Consider the following 27,292-nt stretch of genomic DNA (forward strand, 5'->3'; position numbering starts at 1 on the left):
CATGACTTTGTTGGCAAGTGAAAATTAGAAATCTGAAAAATTTGCTGGTGCAGTAGCTCACACCTGTAATTCCATCACTTTGGGAGGCCAAGGCAAAAGGATTGCTTGAGCCCATAAGTTCAAGACCAGCCTGGGCAACATAGCGAGATCCTGTCTCTATATTAAAGAAAAAAAAAAATGAAATTTGGAAAATTTGTGTCTGCTACCATGAGCTTGACAACCTACCGGTACGTAAGGAATTTCTGGTGACGTTAGTTGGTATATTAACAAATGTAATTTTAAAAAATATATGTTGTTTAATGGAATGTTTTAACATTTTGGAAGATCTACGGCCAGGCGTGGTGGCTCATGCCTGTAATCCTAGCACTTTGGGAGGCTGAGGCAGGCAGACCATTTGAGGTCAGGAGTTCGAGACCAGCCTGGCCAACATGGTGAAATCCCATCTCTACTAAAAATACAAAAATTAGGTGGGCGTGATGGTGGGCGCCTGTAATCCCAGCTACTCGGGAGGCTGAGTCAGGAGAATTGCTTGAACCTGGGAGGCATGCTGTATCTACAAAAAATTAGCTGGGCACATGGTAGTGTGCATCTGCAGTCCCAGCTACTTGGGAAGATGAGACAGAAGGATTGCTTAAGCCTGGGAGGTTGAGGCTGCAGTGAGCATGACTGTGCCACTGCACTCCAGGCTGGGTAACAGAGTGAGAGTCTCTTCAAACAAAACAAAATGGCAGGGCGTGGTGGCTCACACCTATAATCCCAGCACTTTGGGAGGCAGAGGCAGATGGATCACCTGAGGTCAGGGGTTCAAGACCAATATGGTGAAACCCCGTCTCTACTAAAAATACAAGAATTAGCCGGGGGTAGTGGCGGGCACCTGTAATTCCAGCTACTCAGGAAACTGTGGCAGGAGAATTGCTTGAACCTGGGAGGCGGAGGCTGCAGTGAGTGAGATCGTGCCACTGCACTCCAATCTGGGCGACAGAGTGCTGTCTCAAAAACAAACCAAAACAAGAATACAATAAGTGGAATTTTGGTGCCACTGTCTTGGTTCATGATAAGGAGCCAGCAGTTTTACCCATTATTGCTTTTGTACCATCAGTGCAAGCATCAACATAGTTAAAAAGGCAAATAATGTCTTAATTATTATGAAAATAGTTTTGCCCCTAGGGCCCCTTTCTAGGGGTTCATTGACCATGCTTCAAAAATTGCTGCCTTAGAGAAATTGAAGGAGTGTTACTTATCAGCTATGTGATCCTGGACAATTCACAAAACTCTTTATTGAGCTACGTAAAAGAAATGATAATGTCCTCAGAGTTGTTCATCAGGATTAAGAGATGTGAAAATGTTTTGTACAAATATTTTGTATATTGTGTAGCATCATAAAAATGTAAGACCTTATTAATACTTGTAACAAATGATATCAGGGTTCAGTGGATATCACTGACTTCATCCTAACAATTTGGTGGTGACGAAAGTTCACACATTTTGTTTCCGTTGTTTCTCTCACTAGCAATCTTTACATTTCTACATTAAGACTTTTTTACAATCAGAGACGCAAAACTGATTCATTAATCATCAATGTTGCTGCCAGTTGAATATTTCTAAGTTTTTATCATATGCCTACCCTATCTTGACCAGTCAAACTTGACTAAGGCTTCCCCTTATGTCTGAATATGTCCATTTGTTTAATCTAAATAATGTCAGGTTGTGTTCATTTGTTTCTCTTCCCTTCTAAAACTTGTCTCCCCATGCCTACTTACTGAAATATCATTCCTATACTTACAGAGATTAATTAAGTCAATCTTCTCTGGCTACCCAAGTAGGATAACCTTTCTCCCCTGAACACGCAGCACTTAATGCCTTGTATTACTAGATATCTTCTCTTTGCTTGCCTTTCCTTAACTAGACTGTAATCTGAGGGTAAGTACATCTTACATTTTTATTATCTTTAGCATCTATTAGCACAATGCATTCAGTCTGGCTAATGGTCCTACGTATACTCTACTAGAGACTAGTTCTAACGAAACACTGACCTTCAAACCCAAATAAAGACCTAGAAAACTATGGCAGTTTAACCTGCTTTACAGACCTAAGATCTTGTCATATACAGTTTCTAGGCAAACTTTTATCTACAAGGCTTACTCAAGTGATACGGCAAGGTAATCAATATCACAGCTTAAGAGTACAACTACTCTACAGACAAAAATTGTACTTCTCAAAGTGCCCAAGATATGGCTCAGAGAGCAAAAACAAAAATATGATAATATATATTAAGGTGTATAAGATCTAAGATGTATTTCTTTGTAAGGAAAGGTAGGCCGGGTGCAATGGCTCATGCCTGTAATCCTAGCACTTTGGGAGGCCGAGGTGGGCGGATCACCTGAGGTCAGGAGTTTGTGACCAGCCTGGTCAACGTGGTGAAACCCCGTGTCTACTAAAAATACAAAAAATAGCTGGGCGTGGTGGTGCATGCCTGTAATCCCAGCTGCTCAGGAGGCTGAGGCAGGAGAATTGCTTGAGCTGGGAGGCAGAGGTTGCAGTGAGCTGAGATTGTGCCACTGCACTCCAGCCTGGGCAACAAGAATGACAGAACAAAGAAAGGAAAGAAAAAAAAGAAAGAAAGGAAAGGAAGAAAGGCAGGAAAAGAAAGGAAAGGAAAGGAAAGGAAAGGAAAGGAAGAAAGAAAATAAGTCTAAAAAACACCACCTATTTAAAACACAAAGTGCAATACACACATAGGGCAATACCATAAAAAATCAACTGAGTTACCTAGACCTAACCAAGTTAAAAAGCACAAATTCGAAATGCAAAACTGGATGGCAAAAACAGAACACCAGCCATGAGCTGTAGCATTTATTATTATTTGAAAAGTTAAATAGCATAGGCAAGAAACCAAAGGTAGAAACTTTGTACTGAAAAAGCAACAGCAACTGAAAGGTGGCACTGCTAAATGACAAAAAGAACTTTTTGGAATCAGAATAAGCTGGGTTCAGATCCTCGTCCAGAAATTGCATCCTTTTTTTTTTTTTTTTTTTTTTTTTTTTGAGACGGAATCTTACTCTCTCGCCCAGGCTGGAGTGCAATGGCATGATCTCAGCTCCCTACAACCTCCACCTCCTGTGTTCAAGTGATTCTTCTGCCTCAGCCCCCTGAGCAGTTGGGACTAGAGGCACATGCCACCATGCCTGGCTAATTTTTGTATTTTCAGCAGAGACAGGGCTTCACCATGTTGACCAGGCTGGTCTCAAACTCCTGACCTCAGGTGATCTGCCCGACTCAGCCTCCCAAAATGCTGGGATTACAGGCTTGAGCCATTGTGCCCGGCCAACTGTATCAAATTAATTAAATCACAAAATTTCTCTAGGCACTTGAGCCCTTATCTGTAAAATGGGGCTATAACTATCTGCCTGGCAGAGTTTCTGAGAGCATTAGAAATAATATAAGGCAGTAAAAAGTAAAGACTTTGAAGTCAGATAGATCTGGGTTAGAACTGACTATACTTTCAATAGCTCAGATAACATAAGCCTCAGGTTTCTCATTTGTAAGATGGATATAGTACCATCACCTCAGAGCCCTTGTGAAAATAAGGAAATATCTATAGATTATTTTTTAACAACTATAAAGTCTTAAAAGTATATCTAGTAAGTACTCAAAAAGCTGTCCCTACTAGATATGTAAATATATTTATACATACAAACATACCTCACCTTGCATGGTGCCTGCCAGATTATACTTAAGTAAGTAAATGTCAACTATTATAATTATTTCCCACCACAAGACATTTCAAAGTAATGATTATAAACTTTAAGCTGTGATTTTATACCCTGTCACATTCAATTTATATAAATTAATCACTAAGAAGTTAATGGTAGTTTCTTAATTATTGCAACTACAAAATTTTCAGGGTAATTCAGGGAGTAGAAGCAGGAGTAAGTATACATTATTCACTAATAGAGAGAAAGCCCAGAAAAAAGAAAACACTAGGTCAGAGATGTGTAAATCTATATTGGGCATATCAGCTAGTCACTCTATAAACTCACACTCCTTACGTTACATGCTTACTTGTTAACACAAGTCATTACTTTTCTGCCAAACACAAAGTCAGACATAAATTTAATTATTTCCCAAAACTATCCTTCATTTTAAGCCATTCTGCCGGCAGTTGTCTTGGTGGCTAAACCACTTCTTCAAAGACATTTTGAAATCGGAAGCATTAAGAAACTGTAGCAACCATGTCTTTCTTTTTCTTTTTTTTTTTGGGACAGAGTCTCGCTCTGTCGCCCTGGCTGGTGTGCAGTGGCACAATCCCTGCTCATTGCAAGCTCCATCTCTCGGATTCAAGCCATTCCCCTACCTCAGCATCCCGAGTAGCTGGGATTATAGGCATGTGCCACCACACCCAGCTAATTTTTGTTGTTTTTGCAGAGACGGGGTTTCATCATGTTGGCTAGGCTGGTCTCAAACTCCGGACCTCAGGTGATCCGCCCACCTCGGGCTCCCAAAGTGCTGGGATTACAGGCGTGAGCCACTGCACCCAGCCGGTAGTAACCATTTCATACCACTATTCCAAGAAGCTAGAGTTGCTGCACTGTGGTTCCTAGAAACCGCTTACCTATTGGTGACTGTCTCATTTTTTTTTTTTTTTTTTTTTTCCTGAAAAGGAGCTATGCATAGACAGGATTTTTTTAAAAAGGAGGGAGGGGCGCTGGATGTGGTGCCTCATGCCTGTAATCCCAGCATTTTGGGAGGCCGAGGCAGAAGGATCACTTGAGCTTAGCAGTTCAAGACTATGTTGTGTGGGCAACACAGTGAGACCCCTGTCTCTACATTTAAAAAAAAAAAAAAAGGAAAGGGAGGGTAATTCAATGTACAAAAGGGAACTGAATGAAAAGTCTTTTTCTCACAGTAGAAGGAACTACTGTTAAGAACTTCTTATTCATTTTGCCTACTTCCAAGCTAGATTAAGTAAAAATGAGTCAGTTCTGACACCAAGCAACTGGAAAATTAATAAAATCCCAGGAATGTACCATTTACGTGGTATGATAGATTGCCTTACTTGGAAAATTTCACATCCAAATGAAATCTATAGCTATATCTTTTTTCTTTTTGAGACAGGGTCTCGGGTGTCCAGGCTGGAGTGGATTAGCACAATCTTGGCTCTCTGAAACTGATCCTCCCACCTCAGCCTGCTGAGTAGCTAGGACTACAGGTATGTACCACCATGCCTGGCTAATTTTCATATTTTCTGTAATGACAAAGTTTCGCCATGTTGCCCAGGCTGGTCTCAAACTCACGGGCTCAAGCAATCTACCTGCTTCGGCCTACCAAAGTGCTAGGATTACAAGCATGAGATATAGCACCAGGCCCACATTTTCTTTTGTTAAATGAAGTTAATCTATGTCTAGTAAGCAATTATGTTTCCAACACAACAGAAATCTATTTCAACACTAAACACCACTGAACAATTGTGCTAAAGTTTTCATGCTAGATGTGCCCTATTAACAAAGGTAACACAATTCCACAGTTCTGTTTTTGAATAAAGGATACATATGCTATGTATCTGGAAACTTACACAAAATGTTCAAGTTGTGAATGAATTGTTTTTGACATAATGAATATTTAGTATTGCCACAGCAATGTTTAAAATATTTGGTGATACAACTTTCCTTTAAAAAAACAAAAACAACTCAGTTAAACTTTTACCACCCATCCACTATGGTTAATTCAGCTTTTCAGAGTTTTCTTTAAATGAGGGGTATACATACAATCTTATGAAACAGAAAAGCATCATCCTTTTATGTCATTCTATTAAGAGCCTTGCATATAATTTCATATGCTCCCAAACTTACCTTTTCATTTTTCTTGTCAATCTCTGGTGGCTGCTTTGCTGTTACACTTTGAGGTGTTCGAACAGCTTCACCCTCAGCCAATTCAACAGTCCGCCCATTTGGCTGCACAGGCAACAAAAAGTATCATATTATCCAACTGCTTAGCAGATCGATGCAAAGATTTATATGCAGGAAACCATATATACTACAATCAAATCCTACCTCTGTACCTAAATTTAAAAAGTTTTTGTACACCAATGTTATCTAAGAGTTGGTAGATTATTGTCCCTAATGTTTTCACATATATATATGTAACATTCGTAAGCAAAATTCTGTACCACAAATTTTCTTATCTCACCAAGGTATCAGTCCCTGTAACAAAAATAATGGAATGGAGACAGTTAAAAGGAGAATGAAACTGTTTGCAATTTGACCACCAATTAACTGTGTAATCTCGGAATATTTCACTCGTCTCTGAGGCTTATAAAGTGACAGGTATGATCTACTCGAAAGTCAGCAAACTTGTTCTGTAAACAGCCAAATAGAAAATATTTTATTTACAAACATAATCAGGCTGTATGGCAAAATAAAGTTCAGAAAAAAAAAATTTTACTGATTGTCATCAACAGTCCTCAGCAAAAACAAAACAAAATAGCAACTATTTTAGGTTTTAAGGGCCATATGCCTTTGTTCTTTATTTTTATTTTTTTGGCCCATATGTCTTTGTTGCAACTACATAATTCCTCCATTGTAGCATAAAAGCAGCCATAGATGATACATAAACAAATGAATGTTAGGCAATCTCTAACGGAACCTCTAATTCAGTAATTTCATGGCTCTACTGTTCTGGGAGTAAGAAGCTTTCCAACCCATTACCACAGCCTAAAAAAGGATACAGAAGCTTTCCTAACATTCCTAAAATAAAATGACAGATAGCACTTAGAGATGCTCATGAGTAGACTCAAGTCTGTGATTTCCAAATCTGGCTTTTAACCAGAATCATTCTTTTTTTACTTTTTTTTTTGAGACGGAGTTTCGCTCTTGTTGCCCAGGCTGGAGTGCAAAGGTGCAATCTCGGCTCACTGCAACCTCTGCCTCCCAGGTTCAAGCGATTCTCCTACCTCAGCCTCCCAAGTAGCTGGGATTACAGGCGCAAGCCACCACGTCCGGCTAATTTTTGTATTTTTAGTAGAGACGGGGTTTCACCATGTTGGTCAGGCTGGTCGTTCTTGAACTCCTGACCTCAGGTGATCCACCCGCCTCGGCCTCTCAGAGTGATGGGATTACAGGCGTGAGCCACCGTGCCCAGCCTCTTTTTTTACTTTTTAAATAATAATTTCTGAGCCCCATCACCAGACTGAGAAGTTGGGAGAATGGGGCCGAGGTATCTGTACTCTAACTGTCTTTCTGGATCCTACATTTTTTCACTTGTGCAGGCCCCTCAAATTCAACACGTAAGTCAGTCAATATACTTGTTTCAATGGCTTTATTTTCAGTTTTTGCAGAACACACTTTTACCAGCTACCTACTCATTACGGCAGAGCTACACTCAAGAAAACAATACAAAGTGTTCAAAATTTCTATAATATGACTTAACGTGCAATTGTTAACAATGATCAGGGCTACAAAGTTGGAAAAGGAGACCATTCATATTCTCAAATCCAATTTGTAGGCTTTACAAAGATCTGTGGCAGAAAATCAAAACAAAAGCTGTCTTTTAGCTGGTTAAATTCCTAATTAACCCAAATTTAATCTGCTGGGTCTGAATCAACTTGTTAAAGTCAGACAGTTAATGCTAAAACCAGGTTTTCTCACCCTTGATTTGGCTTGCTTTCTTCTATGCTGTCTTGCCACTTCTAATGTTGCCTCTTCTAATCTCTCTTCTGTGTATTTATGTATATGTGCGCAAAGGTAAGAAACCTCAGAATGAAATGCGGACTTAGGGCCGTATCTACATTAGGAATACAAAACTTCGTTTAATTTTACTTTCTAATATCATCATCTTATTCTTATACGCTACTTTTAGTTCACACTATCTTCTCTGGCCAAACTTGCCTTTTCTGACTTTCCTGTGGCCACACTTTTCCATGTAAGACTTATACCAACTGAACAATCTTGCAGCTTCAATTCCATAGTCTCCCACCTCTTCAACTGGCAACTCACAAAACTTACATCGGCTAAACTTCATTTAACTAATCCCTTCAGGAAACTCTCCATCAGAATCACTTATATACTGCCATATACCACCTCCATTTCACTCATTTAAATGACACTGAGTCATTGGGATTTATTTACTAAATACTAGGAAGATAAGAAATTATGCGGTCAAAAACTGTCTTAAAAACTCACCAACAAGTTCAATGCCATTTATTTGAGACCAATTGCAAACGATATTGATGTAGCCTCCCAAATGAAATATGAAACATTCTTTTCTTTCAAACAACACAAAGTCTGAAAGTGACCAACTGCATTCCCATAGATTCAGGAACACTCAGTTCCCATTTCCATAGGCTCTGAAATGATCAGCAAGCCAAAGGTGCTCACACATTCCTATCTGTGCCAATTTTAGTTCCTTCTTTGCAACATCAACCTACATAATAGCTCTAACTGCGGCTGTTCTCTCTGACCTGTGTAGATCTCCCAATTTTCTACTAAACTCTTAGAATTTATACAGCTTTCATCATTACTGGGATTCCAGAAGTCATCAGCAACTTCTCACACATGCCTGATGCCATGAAACAATAAGCCTCCTATCCCAAAAGTAAAGTCAATGTAATTCTTGGGTTGCTGGAAAAAAGAATACACTAAGGTGGTTCTCCTTCATACAGCAGAGCCAGTGTGTCCTTTTATTTTGCCAACAGCTGGTTGAGAAGGCCTTGCCCTGGAAAATCACTAATCATATTTAAATTAGCAAATCCCTAAATGGGAGCATATTATATACCTCTACTTACATGAATAGTAACTAATTACAAACCAAAACTTCAAATCCAATGTTTCTACCCTTGTGATTGTCAATATGGGTTTTATATAAAAGTACTGTTGGTCAGGTGCAGTGGCTCATGGCTGTAATTCTCGCACTTCTGGAGGCCAAGGCAAGAGGATTAGCAAGAGCTCAGAAGTTCGAGACCAGCCTGGGTAACACAGAGACTCTTTCTCTACAAAAAATAATTTAAAAAATTAGCCAGGTGTGGTGGCATGCCCCCGTAGTCCCAGCTACTCGGGGGACTGAGATAGGAGGATCACTTCAGCCTGGCAGGTCAAGGCTGCAGTGAGCTGTGACTGAACCATGGCACTCTAGCCTGGGCAACAAAGTGAGACCCTGTCTCAACAAAAGAAAAAAAATAAAAAACAACAAAAAAAAGTAGTTTTCTCTGATCATGGAACTTTTATATGGTGGCTTTCTACAGATTAGCAATTACATGAGCCTCTCATTGTACCCCAGTTTAAAGTTCTCTCAAGAACTTTAAGGTCTTCCCCACCAGAGCCAATCAAAGTTAATTTCATATATAGCTTACAATCTATGTCTTAAATTAGACTAAAGATGTCTTTCAAACTTGTTGAAAATCAACCAGTAACAGAAAAATGATAGAATCATTTTTTTAGATGGATAAACTCCTTGTAGACATCACCATGTTTATCTTATTGTTATAATTTTCTTTGACCCCCCACACCTGGATCTTTCTTTTTTCAAAACGCATGCATGAAAGAACAGTTTCATACATGAAAGAGCCAGTATGTGCTGGCAGGGGTGGTAGTAAATCGGAATGAGGCTATCTATATATAACAGGAAAATGGAATGGAAGAGGGGGCCACATAGCAGAAGAGAAGGAACTTATTTCATGATTCTTGATTTCAAGGATATAAAATTGTTCATGCTAGTTAATCTTCAATTTATTAATTTTATACAATTCCATAATTTTTTTTTTTTTTTGAGACACAGTCTTGCTCTGTCGCCCAGGCTGGAGTGTAGTGGCATGACCTTGGCTCACTGCAGCCTCTACCTCCCGGGTTCAAGTGATTCCCATGTCTCAGCATTAGGCACATGCCATCATGCTTGGCTAATTTTTGTATTTCTGGTAGAGAGCAGATTCCGCCATGCTGCCCAGGCTGGTCTAGAACTCCTGGCCTCAAGTGACCCGCCTGTCCCAGCCTCCCAAAGTGCTGGGATTACAGGTGTGAGGCACCGCACCTGGCCTCAATTCCTGGTACTCAAGTACCAGGCATTAGGCTAAGGACTGTAGGAACAAGGACATATGAAAAGAGTTTCTGCCTCAAGGAGTTTTAAAGTTCTGAATAAGAAGTATGCTTAACAGGCCGGGTGCGGTGGCTCACGCCTGTAATCCCGGCACTTTGGGAGGCCAAGGCGGGCGGATCACGAGGTCAAGAGATTGAGACCACCCTGGCCAACATGGTGAAACCCCGTCTCTACTAAAAAGACAAAAATTAGCTGGGCGTGGTGGCACGCGCCTGTAGTCCCAGACTCAGAAGGCTGAGGCAGGAGAATCACTTGAACCTGGGACGCTGAGGTTGCAGTGAGCCGAGATCGTGCCACTACACTCCAGCCTGGCGACAGAACGAGTCTCTGTCTCAAAAAAAAAAAAAAAAAAAAAAAAAAAAAAGTATGCTTAATAACAGATTTCATTTCAGCACTCTTCACTTGTTAAAACTGATTCCAACTTGCAAAAGAACCTATATCTGAGGTAAGCATATATAAGGTACACTGACTGCTAAAATGAAATCACATAGAACCCTTAGTTATGTAAACTATATTTCTAGCCACAACATGTAAAGATCATTATTCAAATGACCTAGACACTTCTTAGGTTTAGAAACTAGAAGGGCAGTCTACCAACTTCCTCCAAAAAATGGAATATGAGAAGACCATGGGCTTTGGAGTTTGACAAACCTGGGATTAAGGCTTCCATATTTAATTACTGTGATTTTACGCATTTTCCTTCACTTAACCCTTGATTTCATCATTTGTAAATATGAGAAAAATATGTATTTTGTCTTACAAATTTCTTGTTAGAATTACACCAAATGACAGAGCATGGGAAAGCATACTTCTCCAGAAACAGTTTTTCCCTTCTTTTTAAAATTTTTCTTAAATTTTTGGTAGAGATGAGGTCTTGCTATATTGCCCAGGCTGGTCTTGAACTCCTGGGCTCAAGCAATCCTCCCACTTTGGCCTCCCCAAGCGCTAGGATTACAGATATAAGCCACTGCACCTGGCCCATCTTCTGTTCTAATATCCTTTTCTCTCCAAAGCTATGATGGCCTATGTCCTTTATTCCCACATTAAAGCATTTGGGCCATATTTTATATTAACAAGCTCAGATAAATGTTAAGTCCTGGTGGTCAAAAGGGCCTGGACAGGCATCCATCAAGTCCAATGCTCCAGATGCAAATTCTTTTGGGAAGTTAATGGATTAAAAATAATAAGCAAATATATTATCTCAGAGGTTTAAAATAGTCCAGGCTTGCTCTAGAAGCATTGTAATGCTATCTTTCTTTTTAAAAAGCTGCTGTTTTCTAAGAAAATTATATAATACTCACTCAGTAGAGTGAGAGTAGAACCCTAGCACCTTGTAACAAAGACAAGTAAGGCTCAATGCCTGCGCTCAAGCTTAGAACCTAGTAAAGGAAGACAGGTATACAATAACACATAGTAAAGTACAAAACAAAAGGTATACTCTTCCTCACACTCTCAAGAGTACGGGTTTTGAAAGCAAGCTGAGAGACCAGGATAGAGATCCCAAATGTGTTTCACCCTGGACAAACACTGGAAAGTCATTTTTTTTTTTTTTTTTTTTTTTTTTTTGAGACAGGATCTGGCTCCGTTACCCAGGCTGGAGTGCAGTGGCACGTGATCTCGGCTGGGCTCACTGCGACCTCCGCTTCCCAGGCTCAAGCCATCTTCCCACCTCAGCCTCCCAAGTAGCTGGGACTATAGGAGCACACTACCATGCCCAGTTAATTTTTTGTAGAGACAGGGTTTTGCCATGTTGCCCAGGCTAGTGTCAAACTCCTGAGCTCAAGCAATCTGCCTGCTTTGGCCTCCTAAAATGCTGAGATTACAGGTGTGAGCAACTGTGCGTGGCCAGAATCTCAATTTTACTGGCTAAAAGTGATACTGAGCATACAGGAGGCATAGTATATATATATTATCCTCATCATAAAAAAGATAAGAGGCAAGAGAGCATTAAGACAAATACCTAATGCATGTGGGGCTTAAAACCTAGATGACAGGTTGACGGGTGCAGCAAATCACCATGGCACACGTATACCTATGTAACAAACCTGCACATTCCGCACATGTATCCCAGAACTTAAAGTATAATTTAAAAAAAAAGATAAAAGGCAAGAAATCAGGAAATTCAGAAGAGGCATCATTGTAGCTGATAGGTTAGAATATAAGATAGTCTAACAATAATAATTTCCAAGTACTTCCTAGACACATTACATGTATTATCTCATTTAATGGACAAGACCTAGTTTTGGTAAGTTTGTTTTAGTTGTGAAATATTCTTACACAATTCAAGATGGAACAATTTCTTGTCAGTTTGTTTGAAAGTAAAAACTTTTTCCTCTGCCAAATGTTATGCACATATCAACTACATAAACTAAACATACACATAAACCATAGCTTTAGACACAGTTCAATCCCAATTTCAAACTCTTAATAACTGAGAGAACAATCTTACAAATATAACCTATGGTTCAAATTTGCAAAACCTCACTATATACTGAAATATTTCCTTTAGTGGTAAAGATCCTTGTGCTTTCTAAACAGCCAAAATTTCAACTCAGGATTCCAAACTGTCTCCTTGTTGACTGAAGCAGGGATGCTCAGGGTTACCTTTATGAGATGATGGAGAGATGATAATAACTATCACATGGTCAAGACATGCCAAAGATGATTTCTGAAAAACTAAATACAAGCATTGGTTTTCAATATTTTACATCTGATGGGTATGATAAGGACTACAAGTGAAACAGTAAATACACGTCTGTATAATTCTTTCTTAGAAGAAAGATGTCTAAGAGATTCTGATGGATGCCTTCTGGGAAGCCTGGCATTCCATGGAACAGTTTGAAAACTACTAATATAGCTGGAGAGAAAAAAAAGTGCATTTTTAAACTGATGAAATAACACCAATTCCTCACTTACGTCTCTGAATTTTGCTTGAATAATGATTTAAAAATACTCTCAAGGCTTTTACAGCCTTGCGAATACTACACTAACCAATAACGCCAAAGCACAACTAAAATTAATGTTCATAGGGTTTACTGTTGTTCTTGGTATCTAAGATGGGCACAACTACTAAAGGTCTTTTCTGTCAGAACTGTAAAAGGTCTTTTCTGTTAGGCCTCTGGCAGAATGAAAAGAAAAGATGAAAAAATCCTGTCACATAAGCAAACAAATGGAGCCAAAATTCTGGAGCTTTTGTAAGGTCATAATAATTTTCAGCAGAAACTTCTGACTTGAAATTTTAAAAGCAATAAAGCTGTAACTCACTGGGAAAATTGAATTTGTTCTCTGAACACAATTTAATATCCTGGAACATGCCATCGAAACCAGAGAGGTATAGTGGAAATAACAAAGTTCTTAGACTAGAAATTAGGATACTGTTTTGCCTTTGAAACTCCTTTGCTCTATGACCTTGAATAAGTCAGTTAATTTTTCTGAATCTCAAGATTTCTCTTCTGTAAAATCATGAATATTTGTTTTACCTATCATTTGGAATTTTTTGAGCAAATGATTATTCTTTTTTTCTTTTTTTTTTCTTTTTTGAGATGGAGTCTCACTCTGTCGCTAAGCTAGAGTACAGTGGCGCGATCTTGGCTCACTGCAACCTCCGCCTCCCGGGTTCAAGTGATTCCCGTGCCTCAGCCTCCTGAGTAGCTGGGACTATAGGTGCACACCACCACGCCTGGCTAAGTTTTGTATTTTTAGTAGATTTTAGTAGATTTGGGGTTTCACCATGTTGGCCAGGATGGTCTCAATCTCCTGACCTGGTGATCCGCCTGCCTCGGCCTCCCAAAGTGCCGGGATTACAGGTGTAAGCCACCGTGTCTGGCTGATTATTCTATTAAGAATTAAAACTGACAAAGAGTGACTTAAAGGAAAAAAGAAAACTCTATAGGTGGCAAGTGATACAATTTGTTTTTATTATTACCAGCAAAACCATTACCTAAGAATAAAAAAACACAATTCTATTGGGAATATATTAAGAGACAAATTTATTTAGCTCAATGACAGATTATCCAATTAACTGAGACGTTATTTTAGCCACTTCATTCAGCTTTCAGTTCAACAGATAATTACCAAAGGCACTTACATGCCAAGCAGTTTGCCACTGGTTTACAATCTGGGGAGGGAGAGAACCCAAAAAAGTAAATGGGTAAGTAAACAAATAATGTACAAACTGTGATAACCACTATGAAGGAAACATCTAAGGGGTTGAGACAGAAAATAGAAAGGGATGTCTAAATTTCAAATAGGGTGATCAGGAAAAGATTTTCGTGGAAGGTGACTTTTAAGGTGAAAACTAAAGGCTGAGGGAAAGATTGTTACAAAAGTGTTAATAATAGCTCATGTAAAGACGCTGGGTTGTGAAAGAGTCTGAAGAACCGAATAGCAAATGACAGGAAACTCACTCAAATTCAGCTTAAAAAGACAAGCAGGTGCTGGGCCATACAGGCCATGGAAAGAGGTTTGGATTTTAAACGCAAAAGTTACTAAGTGCTGGTTTTAGGCAGCATGGTGATTTGCTTTGAAAAATCTCATTACTAGTGCATTGAGAAAGGACTGGATGCAGTAAAAAGAAGGCTACTGCTGCAGGTTAGGGGAGCTAAGGTGACACTAGAAAAAGTAGTCAGATTGAATATATATTTTAGAGATAAAATTGATGGTACTTTGCTGATGGGTTAGATATAAGGTGAGGAAGATACGAGGTGAGAAAAAGATTAGAATCAAGGATGATTCTTCTATTTTTGGCTTGAATAACTGAATGGATGGTAGAGTATTTTACCACTTACAGAAATGGGGGAGACTGGGAGAAGGCAAGAAATAACAGGTTCTGTTTTGGAGATGTTAAAAGTTTGAGATAATTTTTAAAAAGTGTGAGATACATATCAGACTCCCAATCAGAGAAATCAAGCATACATGCAGACATGAGGTTCTGGAGATGACAGAACAGTGTAGATATAGATAGAGACTAATATACAGTTGTTCCCCATTATTAATGGATTCTGTATTAGTGAATTTACCCTTTCACTAAAATTGATTTGTAACTCCAAAATCAATGCTTGAGGTACTTTCACGGTCATCTGTGGACATGCACATGCACAGAGCTGCAAAGTCACTCTGCAGGCACCTTCCCAGCTGAGGTCAAGATTCCACCTTCTTATTTCAGCTCTCATCACTGTAAATAAGGATCCTTTCTGAGGACTATTTAGTGCCACATATTTTGCATTTTTTTGGTGCTTTTCGTTAGTGATTTTGGTGTTTAAAATGGTCCCCAACTGTAGTGCTGAAGTGCTGCCTAGCATTCTTAAGCATAAGAAGGCTGTGATATACCTTACAAAGAAAATAATGCATTAGATAAGCTTTGTTCAGGCATGAGTTCTAGTGCTGTTGGCCATGAGTTCAATTATGTGAATCAACTAAATTAAATGTCTGTAAACAGAAACACATATAAAACAAGACTATGTATTGTATATGCTATTGGTGAAAATATTGTGACCAGAGGCTTGGACCTAATTTTGCATTTTCCCTAGAAGCACTAGTTTAGTACTTGCTAATTCAGTGGGAACTTTACAGAATTTCTGCAGATAAAGAAAATCAACTACACTGATCTGTTCCAGTACTATTTACAACATACCTTTTATGTGTGTGACCACTAGTAATGCGTTTTGTGCTCCTAATATGGGTAATGGGCAGACACTCAGATACTTGCAGAATGATTATTAGACAGAACCACATGAAATGGCGATATTAGACCATTCTAATCCAAAAAATATGGCATAGCCAGGTGTGGTGGTGCGTGCCTGTGATCCCAGCTACTCCGGAGGCTGAGGTGGAAGGATTACTTGAGCCTGCAAGGCAGAGGTTGCAGTGAGCCAAGATCATGCCACTGCACTCCAGCCTGGGTGACAGAGTGAGACCCAAGCTCAAAAAAAAAAAAAAAAAAAAATTTTTTTTAAAAAGGCAATTCCATAGTTTCCACTAAACACGAAACATTATGCTAGGTGTTACAATATATAACTCTAGCTGAGGAGCTAGGGAAGGCTTTACAGTTGAACCAGCACTACAGCTGGGCCTTGAAGAACAGGTGGAAATTGGTAGAGACAGGCTGGGCACAGTGGCTAACGCTTGCAATCCCAGCACTTTGGGAGGCCTAGGCAGGCGGAGTACTTGAGCTCAGCAGTTCAAGACCAGTCTAGGCAACATGGCAAAACCCCATCTCTACAAAAAATACAAAAATTAGCTGGGCATGGTGGTGTGCGTCTAGTCCCAGCTGCTCAGGAGGCTGAAGTGGGAGAGTCAACCTGAACCTGGGAGGTTGAGGTTGCAGTGAGCCAAGATTATGCCACTGCACTCCAGCCTGGTTGACACAGCCAGACGCTGTCTTGAAAAGAAATTTAAAAACAAAAATAAGAAAAGAAATTGGCCAGGCGCAGTGGCTCATGCCTGTAATCCCAGCACTTTGGGAGGCCGAGGTGGGTAGATCACGAGGTCAGGAAATCGAGACCACCCTGGCTAACATGGTGAAACCCTATCTACACTAAAAATACAAAAAATTAGTTGGGTGTGTGGTGGCGGGCACCTGTAGTCCAGCTACTCAGGAGGCTGAGGCAAGAGAATGGTGAGAACCTGGGAGGCGGAGTTTGCAGTGAGCCAAGATCGCACCACTGCACTCCAGCCTGGGTGACACAGTGAGACTGCATCTCAAAAAAAAGAAAAAAAAAAAATTGGTAGACAGATAGAAAGAAGGGCCTTTTAATAGATAAACACAATGTCCAGGGGCCGTGGCTCATGCCTGTAATCCCAGTACTTTGGGAGGCTAAGGCAGGTGGACTGCCTGAGCTCAGGAGTTTGAGACCATGCCTGGGCAACATGGTGAAACTCCATCTCTACAAAAAATACAAAAATAACCAGGTGTGGTATCGTGCATCTGTAATCCCAACTACTTGAGGGGGTGAGGCGGGAGGACTGCTTGAGCCCGGGAAGTGGAGGCTGCAGTGAGCTGTGTTCACACCACTGCACTCCAGCCTGGGACAAAGTGAAGACTCTTGTCTCCAAAAACAACAACAATAAAAACAACAACAACAAAAATGAAAATAATAATAAAGAGACACAGAAATCTAGCCAAGCAGAATTATTTCGTCTTAGGAGTAACGGTGAGAGACAAGCCTAAGGTAGGGTTAGATCATGAAGAGACTTGAGTGCCATGTCATGAATTTTGGATTTTGTTCAGCAGGTGATGGGGAAACTACTGAAACGATGTGAACATCAAAGTCACATGATCAGGGTTAGGCTTCAAAAGACTCAACTCGCATGAGTGGGTAGAAAAGATCGGCAAAAAAGAAACTGGAAGCAGGAAAACCAGATGTTAGAATAGTCTAAGCAAAAGGTAATAAAGTCCTAAAGTAGGGCAGTGGCAGTGAAACTGGAACAGAAGTAATGACTACAAAAACCACTGCATACTATTAGAATACAGTCATACATTGCTTAATGAGGAGAATACATTCTGATAAATGCATCTTTGTGCAAACATCACACAGTATACTGACACAAACCTAGGCTATAAACCTGTACAGCATGTTGCTGTACTGAATACTGTCGCAACTGTAACACAATGGTGTTTGTGTATCTAAACACAGAAAAGGTATAGTAAAAACACAATATTATAATCTTATGGGGTCATCAAATAGGCAGTCCTTCACCTCACAAAATTATAGCCAGATGAGGCAAACAGCCATTTTCCACTTTAAAGAGAAAAAGGGGCTCACATAGGTACTTACCAGTCATGAAAAATAGGAATACGATGTATAAATACTTTTGTTGGATATCTTACTATATTATGCATTCAACAATTATTATTTTTTTTTAGTCCCAAGCATTGTGCAAGGCTATCTGGTAGCAAACAAAAGGAATTATTATTTTATTCATTGAGCTTAGAGATATGGAAATTACACTATAGCAAATCTTTATGAACATTCCTACACTAATATGCAAATAACTTGTTCCCTAAAATAAATTTTTGAGCTGGTTGTTCATGCCTGTAATCCCAACATTTTGGGAGGGCAAGGGGAGGATGGCTTGAGGCCAGGAGTTTGAGGCTGTAGTGAGCTATGAGAGCTATAACCACCACTGCACTCCAGCATGGGCAATAGAGCAAGACCGTCTCAAAAAAAAAAAAAAAAAAAAGAGACAATTTTCTTTGATATTAATCCTAATTATGTGCTTCCGGAATTCAAAGCCAATTGTTACAGACCAGTTTTCGCAGACTTCACTTCAATCTAAGTCATTACTCAGATTAAAAATCAAGTTAAAAAATACTTATTGAGTGTCCATTCAATACAGACTTTGAGGTAGATGTCATGAAAAATACATATAATTATTTCCAAACATGCCAAGAATGGGGTAGGGCGGAAAAGAAAAAATGCCAAGAACTGAGGCAAGTAAAAAGTGCCCCCCTCCCCCACTTTCAATTAGGGAACAAACTGTAATTCATACCCTAAAAGATCTATGGCATGATTTTATTAGGGGATAAAAAACAAATTGATAAAATAATTTCAGAAATTGCTTATAAACAGGTTGAGGTAAATACAGATTTAGCCACTATTTACTTTACAAATGAAAAATTTGAAAACAGGAGCAGCAAAATTTGGAATGATTTAAGAAAAACCTAAAAATAATGGAATGAAAAGATCAGAGATCAGGAACCTACAAGCTTTTTTTTTTTTTTTCTTTTAAAAGACAGAGTCTTGCTGTGTTCCCCAGGATGGAGTGCAGTCACCTGATCATAGCTCACTACAGCATCAAACTCCTGGGCTCAAGCGATCCTCCCACCAGTGCCTCCCAAAGTGCTGGGATTACAAGCATAAGCCACTGCGCCTGGCCCAAGCATTTCCACAAGCATTCAAGGTGACTCTCAATCCAAGTAGCCAAGGATAACACTTTGAAGAATCCTGCAGTGTTTTAACTCAACTAAGATTTTCAATTTGTAAACAAGATACACTGAATAGAGCAAGGTGAAATGCCTTACTCAATTTTAGAGTTTCCCATTCCTGTCAGGCTGACAGAGTTGTCTTCTTTCAATCCTGAGCTTTTATTGTTTCTCAGGCCTCTCACATTATCTTGCTCTTACTGCCTTCCCTTCCCCCCGTTTTTAGACAGGGCCTCGAATTGGCTCACTCCAGCCTCCACCTCCTGGCTCAAGCAATCCTCCAACCTCAGCCTCCAGAATAGCTGGGACTACATGTGCGCACCACCGCACTGGGATAATTTTTAAAATTTTTTGTAGAGATGAGGTCTCACTATATTGCCCAGGTCGTTCTCGAATTCCTGGGCACTTCTACCCACTTTCAAAGTCAGCTTCTGTGATAAGGCCTTTCATGCCCACCTGGGTTCACATCTAGTTGTATCATTAACTTAAGTATATATTTTTCCACAACTGAAACAAAAAGCTCCCTGGGGAGAAACTGAGCTTTTACATTTGTATCCCCGCCACAGAGAGATATGCCAATATTGTATTCCTTTTTACCACCTTCAATTTGTAAGTAGTATCTTGCTTTTCTTCAATACTTAGCTCAGTTAAAGGTATCTAAAGAGTCCTAAATAAATGGCAGCTTGTACTTCTTTGCCCTGTAAAGCTGCCATTTTTCTAACTGTGGGTCATGCCTCACAGTCAAATGTGAAATGAATTTAGTGGGTCATGAACATTAAAGAAAAACAGAACAGTTTTATGTGTGTAATGTAAAACGTATTTCTTACTGTGGGTTTCAGTCACAAAAGCTTGAAGTCCCAATTTTGTAAATGTTAAACTTCTCGAATACATCTTCAGTATTTGGTAAATAAGGATATTTTCTCACCCAATTAACATTCAGCCATACAGTCTTCCCATTCTCCACTCCTCAAAGCTAACGCTAGGTTTACTTATTTACTCCCCACTTCCTTAACTCGAATGAAAAGGAAGGGGTAAGTCCTAAGTCTACCGAGCATTCTTCACAGTACTGTATAAGCATTCACTGGAGTCTGTATTCCTTCAGATGAGTCATTTGAGTGTTATAATGCACTTCGGATGGGTTCTTGGAGCACCCATCTCTCTCAACTCAAGTTTATCTGAAATTCTAGATGTCCCAAATAGGGTTTTGAAATTTTCACAATGCGCTTCATCCACATGGGTTTGTGCTCAATGTGTTTCTTTCAAGATCACCTTCTTTCCTTACCTTGGAGCAAGGTTCTCTATTTTCACCATAACATTACTTTGATAATTGGTAATTCTTGATAGTCTCCACAAATGTTTAAATTATTTATGTTCCAAACCAGTTCTATTTTCTCCTCTCCTAACGTATGGTAGTATTTACATTGACAAAGTTGTGCCTTTTCCAGGTTTCATATGTATCTTGCATCTTTCTCAATCAGTAGGCAAAACGTGAAGGCTTATCCAGGCCTCATAATGCACTAACTGTGACCTGTCACATCTGTAATCTAGAGATTAGAGTTTGTTACCAACAAAACTCTTGTTAGTTTGAACTCAAACCCCATTTCCTCCAACAACTTTCCTCAAGCCCTCCAGTGAAATGTCTCCTACCCTCCAAACCTAACACTCAGTTCAAACCTCTTTAACACCTATCAGTCTATGCAAAATTCTAATTAGCTATGAATATGTCTCCCAGATTGACTCTATGTGTATACCTTGCACTGCCCTCCAAACACCAGAGTGCAAATTTCACATAGTAGGGCCTCCGTACTGGCGTACTGAACTGTACTGAAAAGGCGAAGAACTTAATTCGGTGGATATAAAAATAGGTTAGGTGCTGTTTCTAACTGCATACTCTCCATAGTTTCAATTTGCTCAAATGTAAAATATTTTTAAAAATACATAAAACTATTAAAGATATAATGGGAGAACCATGGGAATGGCAATAAAGAATGTAAACTTACAACACGAAGGCCTAAGACAGATGTGATGCCCTCTGCGACTTCCACACGTGGCCCAGCAAATCGGTGCCTGAATTCCTCTCTCGGCTTTCACCATTCTGCCCTGTCATCTCCCTTTACTCTGTTTCACAAATCTACCACACCACAGAGTGTGCAACAGACTCGTTCGTTGAACTCGCCTTAGCTCTTTCTCATAGGACCATACACCTCAAAGCGTATTAGGTAACCGACCCCTTCTTGCCTTGCTCCCGTTCCGGCCTCTGTTGGCCACATGTGCCAGAACAAGAGTGGGCAACCATTTCCCTTTAACAGTCCCAACTAAAATGGAAGCGCGTCTAGACCTGGACACCTTTAATCCTGTGTAAGCCTCAGAATTTCTAGGTCACCGTACTTCCTCCACTGGCTACTGTCTCAATGTGACTTGAGACAGACATCTGTCTTCCGAGCGCAGGCTTTCCACAACTTCCCAACACCACCTTAAGGTCCCATGACGCTCCACATGCAGCCTCCTCTGCAGGCCTCAAGGAAGGATGCTGTGCTATTCTAGCAGTCAAGGTTCCCAAAGATGGCTTGACCTCTGGGCGCCTATCTGAATGGACCCCTCAGACCTCCTAACTTCTTTCCTCGAAACTGGGCTTCCCCACCCATCCTATACTTCCTGAGTTTCCCCCACTCCCCAAATAACATGACCCCCTAATCACCGCCTGCTCCACTTGGGAGAGCTGCCTCTCGGCTTTGGACTAAGCACTCTTTTCCCTTCACGGCTGGGGCGCGGCCTCCCCCCAGCTCGAGGGTCTCCGCGCCCGCCCTTCGCCCGTTCTCTACCGCCGCTCATCCCATACTCACTTTGGGCTTCTCGGACAGTTTCTTCCGGTTCTTCTTCTTCTGTTCCTCGCTCCGGAGATTCTTCAGCAAGGCCAGGTCGTCGGGGGCCGCAGCCGGCGCAGCCGCCGCCTCCTCCCGCTTGCGGGGCGGGCTCCTCCGCTTTTTGCGGGCGCCGGCGCAAGCCGCGGCCCAGCCGTAGCCCAGCAGAAACAGCAGCAGCAGCCCGAGCGCGCCCGTGCCCACCAGGATCACCCAGCCAGGGTACCGTTTCGGCTCCAGCCCCAGGTCGAGGCCCAGCTCGGTGCGCAGAAAGCCTAGGCCGACCGAGAGCATTTCCCGCAGCCGGGCCGAGCCCTCCTCGGCCTGCTGGGCCAGCTCGTCCTGCCAGCTCCGTGCAGCCATCTTCCCTCCCGTCAGAGGGACTCGCAGGATGACGCCGGGGCGCGGAGACGCCGTGGAATAGTCAAGGGAAGCGAGGAAGGGCCGGGCCGGGTAGCCTCAGGCCGAGCGCATCGCGGCCGTCCCTCGCGCTGGAGCCGGGGATCGGCCGCTGCCACCGCGGGGAGGGCGGAGGGGTCTCCCAGGTTCCCCGCTGTCAGCCTCACTCCGCCGCCGCCAGGAGACCCAGGAGGCGGGAGGGAGTGTCTCCAGTGGCGGCCGCTAAGCGGCGTCTAGGCGCCAGCGCCAGGCCCCGCTGTCCTCCCTCGGCGGAACAATGGCGGCTTGGGCCGCGATCCACGCCGCGCGCGGGGCCTACCGTGGGTCACGTGGCGCCAGTGGGCGGGGCGTGGGCGTCACGTGGGGGCGGGCGGGGTCGGGTGGGGCAAAGGCGCGGCCCGGAAGGTTGGCTGTGGTGGGTTCGGGCCTGGTTAAGACGCGGCGTTGAGGACCCGTGACTATCGACCAGAGGCTGGGAGGGGTTAATTAGCGGACGCCTCCGCGGGGTGGCTGGTGGCGCTGTTAGGAGACGTGGCGCGACGAATGAGTACAGGGGAGGGGCTTCGTGAAGAAGGGGGAGGGGGGAGGGTTGCAGCGCTAGGAACGGGGTCACCGGGTCTAGGTCAATGTCGCCCTGGCAGGTGTAGGGCTCTTCATGTCTTTTTCTGGAGTGTTGTTGAGGTGGAATCGCATTTTCTCCCTGGGGGCGCCAGTCAGCTGGATCCTTCCAGAATGAGCTCGGTGGAGTCTGACGCCGAACACTCTTCTTCCGGGACCTAGGTTTAATTCACAAATTGGGTATTTCTCTCCAGAGTGTTTCTCCCCAGGGCAACTAATACACTGCATGCCTGCCAGTTGCCAGCCTGGCGAGGGCACGTTTGCGTCGTTTGGCTCATTCACTCTTGCTCTCAGTGTTGTTAGTCCCCAGAATTCAAAAGTTGGAACGCCAGTGGGCGGCACTATTCTTTTCCTACTAATTTGGAGCTTTAATAACACATAAGAGGAAGCACATTAGATTGTATTTACTTATGGAGGGAGCTTTCCCGTTACGTTTTATTTTAAGCTTTTCTACAAGACTGCAAAAGGAATTTCCAAAAATTCAATTTTTATATGCTATGTTGACCATCTCTGGGATGCAGCTATGGAAGGAAAGGAACTGCCTTTTTTTGTTTTGAGAGGGGAGTCTCGCTTTGTCGCCCAGGCTGGAGTGCAATGGCACTAAGTTCGCTTACTGCAAGCTCCGCCTCCCGGGTTCACGCCATCCTCCTGCCTCAGCCTCCTGAGTAGCTGGGACTACAGGCGCCCGCCACCACGCCGGGCTAATTTTTTGTATTTTTAGTAGCGACGGGGTTTCACCGTGTTAGGCAGGATGGTGTCGATCTCCTGACCTGGTGATCTGCCCTCCTCGGCCTCCCAAAGTGCTGGGATTACAGGCGTGAGCCACCATACCCGGCCTTCAGATTTTAATTATAAGGAGAATGTTTGAAGGCTGCCTTAGAGTTTTAAGATTATATTTTGCTATAAGGAAACTCTGTATTTCATCGGTAAATGATAATTAGCGTGTAAGCAACTGTCTTAAGTGAACTAAGTACAGGCTTTCTCAAGGAATACAACGGGTAATATTAATAACCACCGAATACCAAAAATATGTCTTGACCTATTTTGCAACAGTGTAGTAATGCATATTGTGATTCATGTGTGGGAGTTTTGTAAATAATAAATAATAAAAGTATACTACATCTGCCAAGACTTATAATTAAAGACTAAATTAAATTAGGAGGCCAAAAACTTAGAAAATGTTATTGGGATCTGCTTTAACTGTAAAAGTTTCCAAATTCTATTTATATTTGTGAAATAAGATTTATAATTCTACATGTGTTTTGGTTCTAGAGATGTGAAGGGTCATGATTTTCCTAGGAAGTTCCACTGACAATTCTGCCCATTCTAGATGAACATCTGTGAATTTTAATTTTTTTTTTTTTAGACGGAGTCTCGCTCTGTCGCCCAGGCTGCAGTCGCCCTGACCTTGTGATCCGCGTGCGTCGGCCTCCCGAAGTGCTGGGATTACAGGCTTGAGCCACTGCTCCCGGTCCACCTGTGAATTTTCGAATTAAACTATTACAATAATGGCAGGGGCGGTGGCTCACGCCTGTAATCCCAGCACTTTGGGAGGCCGAGGCAGACGGATTGCTTGAGCTCAGAGTCTGAGACCAGCCTGACCAACATAGCAAAATCCTGTCTCTACAAAAAAATACAAAAATTAGGCAGGCGTGGTCACACCTGCCTGTTATCCCAGCTACTTGGGAGGCTGAGGCAGGAGAATCGCTTGAACCTGGGAGGTGGAGGTTGCAGTGAGCCAAGATCGCGCCACTGCACTCCAACCTGGGTGACAGGGAGAATCTGTCTTCAAAAAAAAAAAAAAAAAAATATATATATATATATATATGTGCGTGTGTGTGTGTGTATATATATAAAAATATAAAACAATAATAGTAGTGGGGTTCGTCAGTCCCTTTGGCAGCCTACTGAGTATTGATTCAGTAAAATCAATCACCTTTTTTTCTGTCCTTTAATCTTAACAATAGAAAACAAACAAAAATATATATTTTAAAAGCAAAAATAAGGTCATATATTTTCACTTTTTTGCACTTAAGGTAGCCATGAGTATTTATTGGAAGTGATAAAGCCCACCAGGAACATACCTGTAGTCCCAAAATGTTAGGTTTATTCATTTGCAATAGGTTGGAGTTTGGGTAAAATTTAAATGAAGCAATGCCTTGAAAGACTCAAAGCAGGCCGAGCATGGTGGCTCACACCTGTAATCCCAGCACTTTGGAAGGCCAAGGTAGGTGGATCACCTGAGGCCAGGAGTTCGAGACCAGTCTGGGCAACATGGCAAAACTCTGTCTCTTGTAAAAATGCAAAAAATGCTGGGCGTGGTGGCACACGCCTGTAATCCCAGCTACTCAGGTGGCTGAGGCATGAAAATCACTTGAACCCGGAAGGCGGGGGCTGCAGTGAGCTGAGATCGTGCCACTGCACTCCAGCCTGGGCGACAGAAGGAGATTCTGTCTCAAAAACAAAACAAAACCCCTCAAATCAAAGTGATGCAGTATGTAAAGAAGTTAATATCAAGTCTGGCCTAAATAGAGTGAGAATTCTAATTCCTTGTAAATGACAAAGTTAAGCTGTTGTGTCTGAAACCCTTTACCTGAAGCTCTGCACCTGGTTGGAAATAAGGACTGCTTTTTCTGGGAGTGACCCATACAGTGGAATACCACTCAGAAATAAAAAGGAATGAACTATGAATACATGTAACAACATGGATTATGCTGAGTGAAAGAAGCCAGATAAAAGAGAGTACATGGTGTATGATTCCGTTGGCATAAAACTTGAAAATGCAAACTAATCTGTAGTGACAAAGCAAATCAGTGATTTCTTGGGTATGGGGGTGGAGGGTGGTGGGAGGAAGGAGAAATGGGAGAGAGGGAGGGATTACCAAGGGGTACCAGGAAACCCTTGGGTGTGATGGACATGTGCGTTATTTTGATTGTGGTAATGGTTTTACAGGTATATATTTCAAAATTTATCGAATATATAAAGTATTGTTTAATTCGTGTCTATTATACTTGAATAAAGCAGTTCAAAAAAGATTTTAAAAAGTCACATATAGTTAGAGTGAAGATTTAGTATTTGATAGCACAACAGCGTGTCTATAGTCAGCAATAATTTATTGTACATTTAAAAATAAAAATATAATTGGGTTGTAACACAAAGGATAAATGCTGAAGTGATGGATACTCCGTTTACCTTGATGTGACTATTATGAATTGTATGCCTATATCAAAATGTCTCATGTACTCTATAATATATACATCTACTATGTACCCCCAAAAATTAAAAAATAAAATGACTCATAGAGCTCAGATCCTACAAGAGTGAGATGTTCCATTTTCACTGCTGAGATTTCAAAGTTTTTGCCAAACTATGATTTTAAAGAACAAGGTTTCTCAACACTATATCCTTGATGGTCATTAACAAAAACTTTTTTTTTTTTGAAATGGAGTTTTGCTCTTGTTACCCAGGCTGGAGCACAATGGCACAATCTTGGCTAACTGCAACCTCCGCCTCCCAGGTTCAAGCTATTCTCCTGCCTCAGCCTCCTGAGTAGCTGGGATTACAGATGCGCACCACCGTACCCGGCTGATTTTTTTTGTATTTTTAGTAGAGACGGGGTTTCACCATGACCAGGCTGGTCTTGAACTTCTGACTTCAGGTGATCCGCTCGCCTGGGCCTCTCAGAGTGCTGGGATTACAGGCATGAGCCACTGTGCCCGGCCACAAAAACGTTTTTTAATGGGTTTGTACAATGTTCACTTAAAGTATCATTTATAATGGCAAGATATTGTCTGTCTCTGATTTAACATACTATATTGTATAGTTAGGTTATTGACAGGATTTTTTGTTTTTTGCCATTAAATGCAGTTCTGTCATGAATATGTTTGTAACTAAATCTCGGTGAATATCCATGATTACTTCCTGAGATGCAGCAGTGGTGCTATGATTGCCTGAGCCATAGCTCACAATTTGTGAATTAAATACTTTCAGTTTGAAAATTTTAAGGGACATGAAGTGCTACCTAATGCCCTTCATTTTATAGATGAGGAAAAGGGAGCTTCAAAGGGTCAAGTGTTATACCCTAGAGTCTGAGTGCTGAGTGACAGAGCCCAAACAGGAGCTCAGACCTCCCACTGCTCTTGACCTTTGATCACTCTTCTTTTTCAGTATACTGTGCAGTCAATTATTGGGATTAGTGTGCATGTTAGTTTGCTAGGGCTGCCATGACAAAATACCACATACTGGGTGACTTAAACAAGAGAAGTTTTTTTTCCTCACAGTTCTGGAGCTGGTAGTCCCAAGTTACGTGGCAGCCTGGTTGGGTTCTGGTGAGATCCCTCTTCCTGGTTGCAGAAATAGCTTTTGTGATGGCTGGTGAAAGAAAAATAATGGCTTGGGTCTTCAAAAT

At 41.5% G+C, this 27,292-nt stretch overlaps 2 protein-coding genes across 6 annotated transcripts in view; both read right to left on the reverse strand.

Annotated features, from left to right (window-relative positions):
- Positions 1 to 22,590, reverse strand: part of MTDH (metadherin) — an 80,923-nt gene extending 58,333 nt beyond the window's left edge. For all 5 annotated transcript variants that reach the window (XM_050800512.1, XM_050800510.1, XM_050800511.1 and 2 more), the window contains exons 1-2: positions 21,850 to 22,590; positions 5,850 to 5,951 (exon numbers count right to left, since the gene is read on the reverse strand). In XM_050800512.1, the coding sequence (XP_050656469.1) occupies positions 5,850 to 5,951; positions 21,850 to 22,230 (483 nt within the window). In that variant the 5' untranslated portion in view covers positions 22,231 to 22,590. The remainder of the gene's footprint in view (positions 1 to 5,849; positions 5,952 to 21,849) is intronic.
- The window catches only part of ERICH5 (glutamate rich 5), a 700,842-nt gene that overhangs the window by 427,098 nt on the left and 246,452 nt on the right, over positions 1 to 27,292 (reverse strand). The window lies entirely within an intron of this gene.

Source organism: Macaca thibetana, chromosome 8, assembly GCF_024542745.1.
Source record: "Macaca thibetana thibetana isolate TM-01 chromosome 8, ASM2454274v1, whole genome shotgun sequence".
Classification (NCBI taxonomy): domain Eukaryota; kingdom Metazoa; phylum Chordata; class Mammalia; order Primates; family Cercopithecidae; genus Macaca; species Macaca thibetana.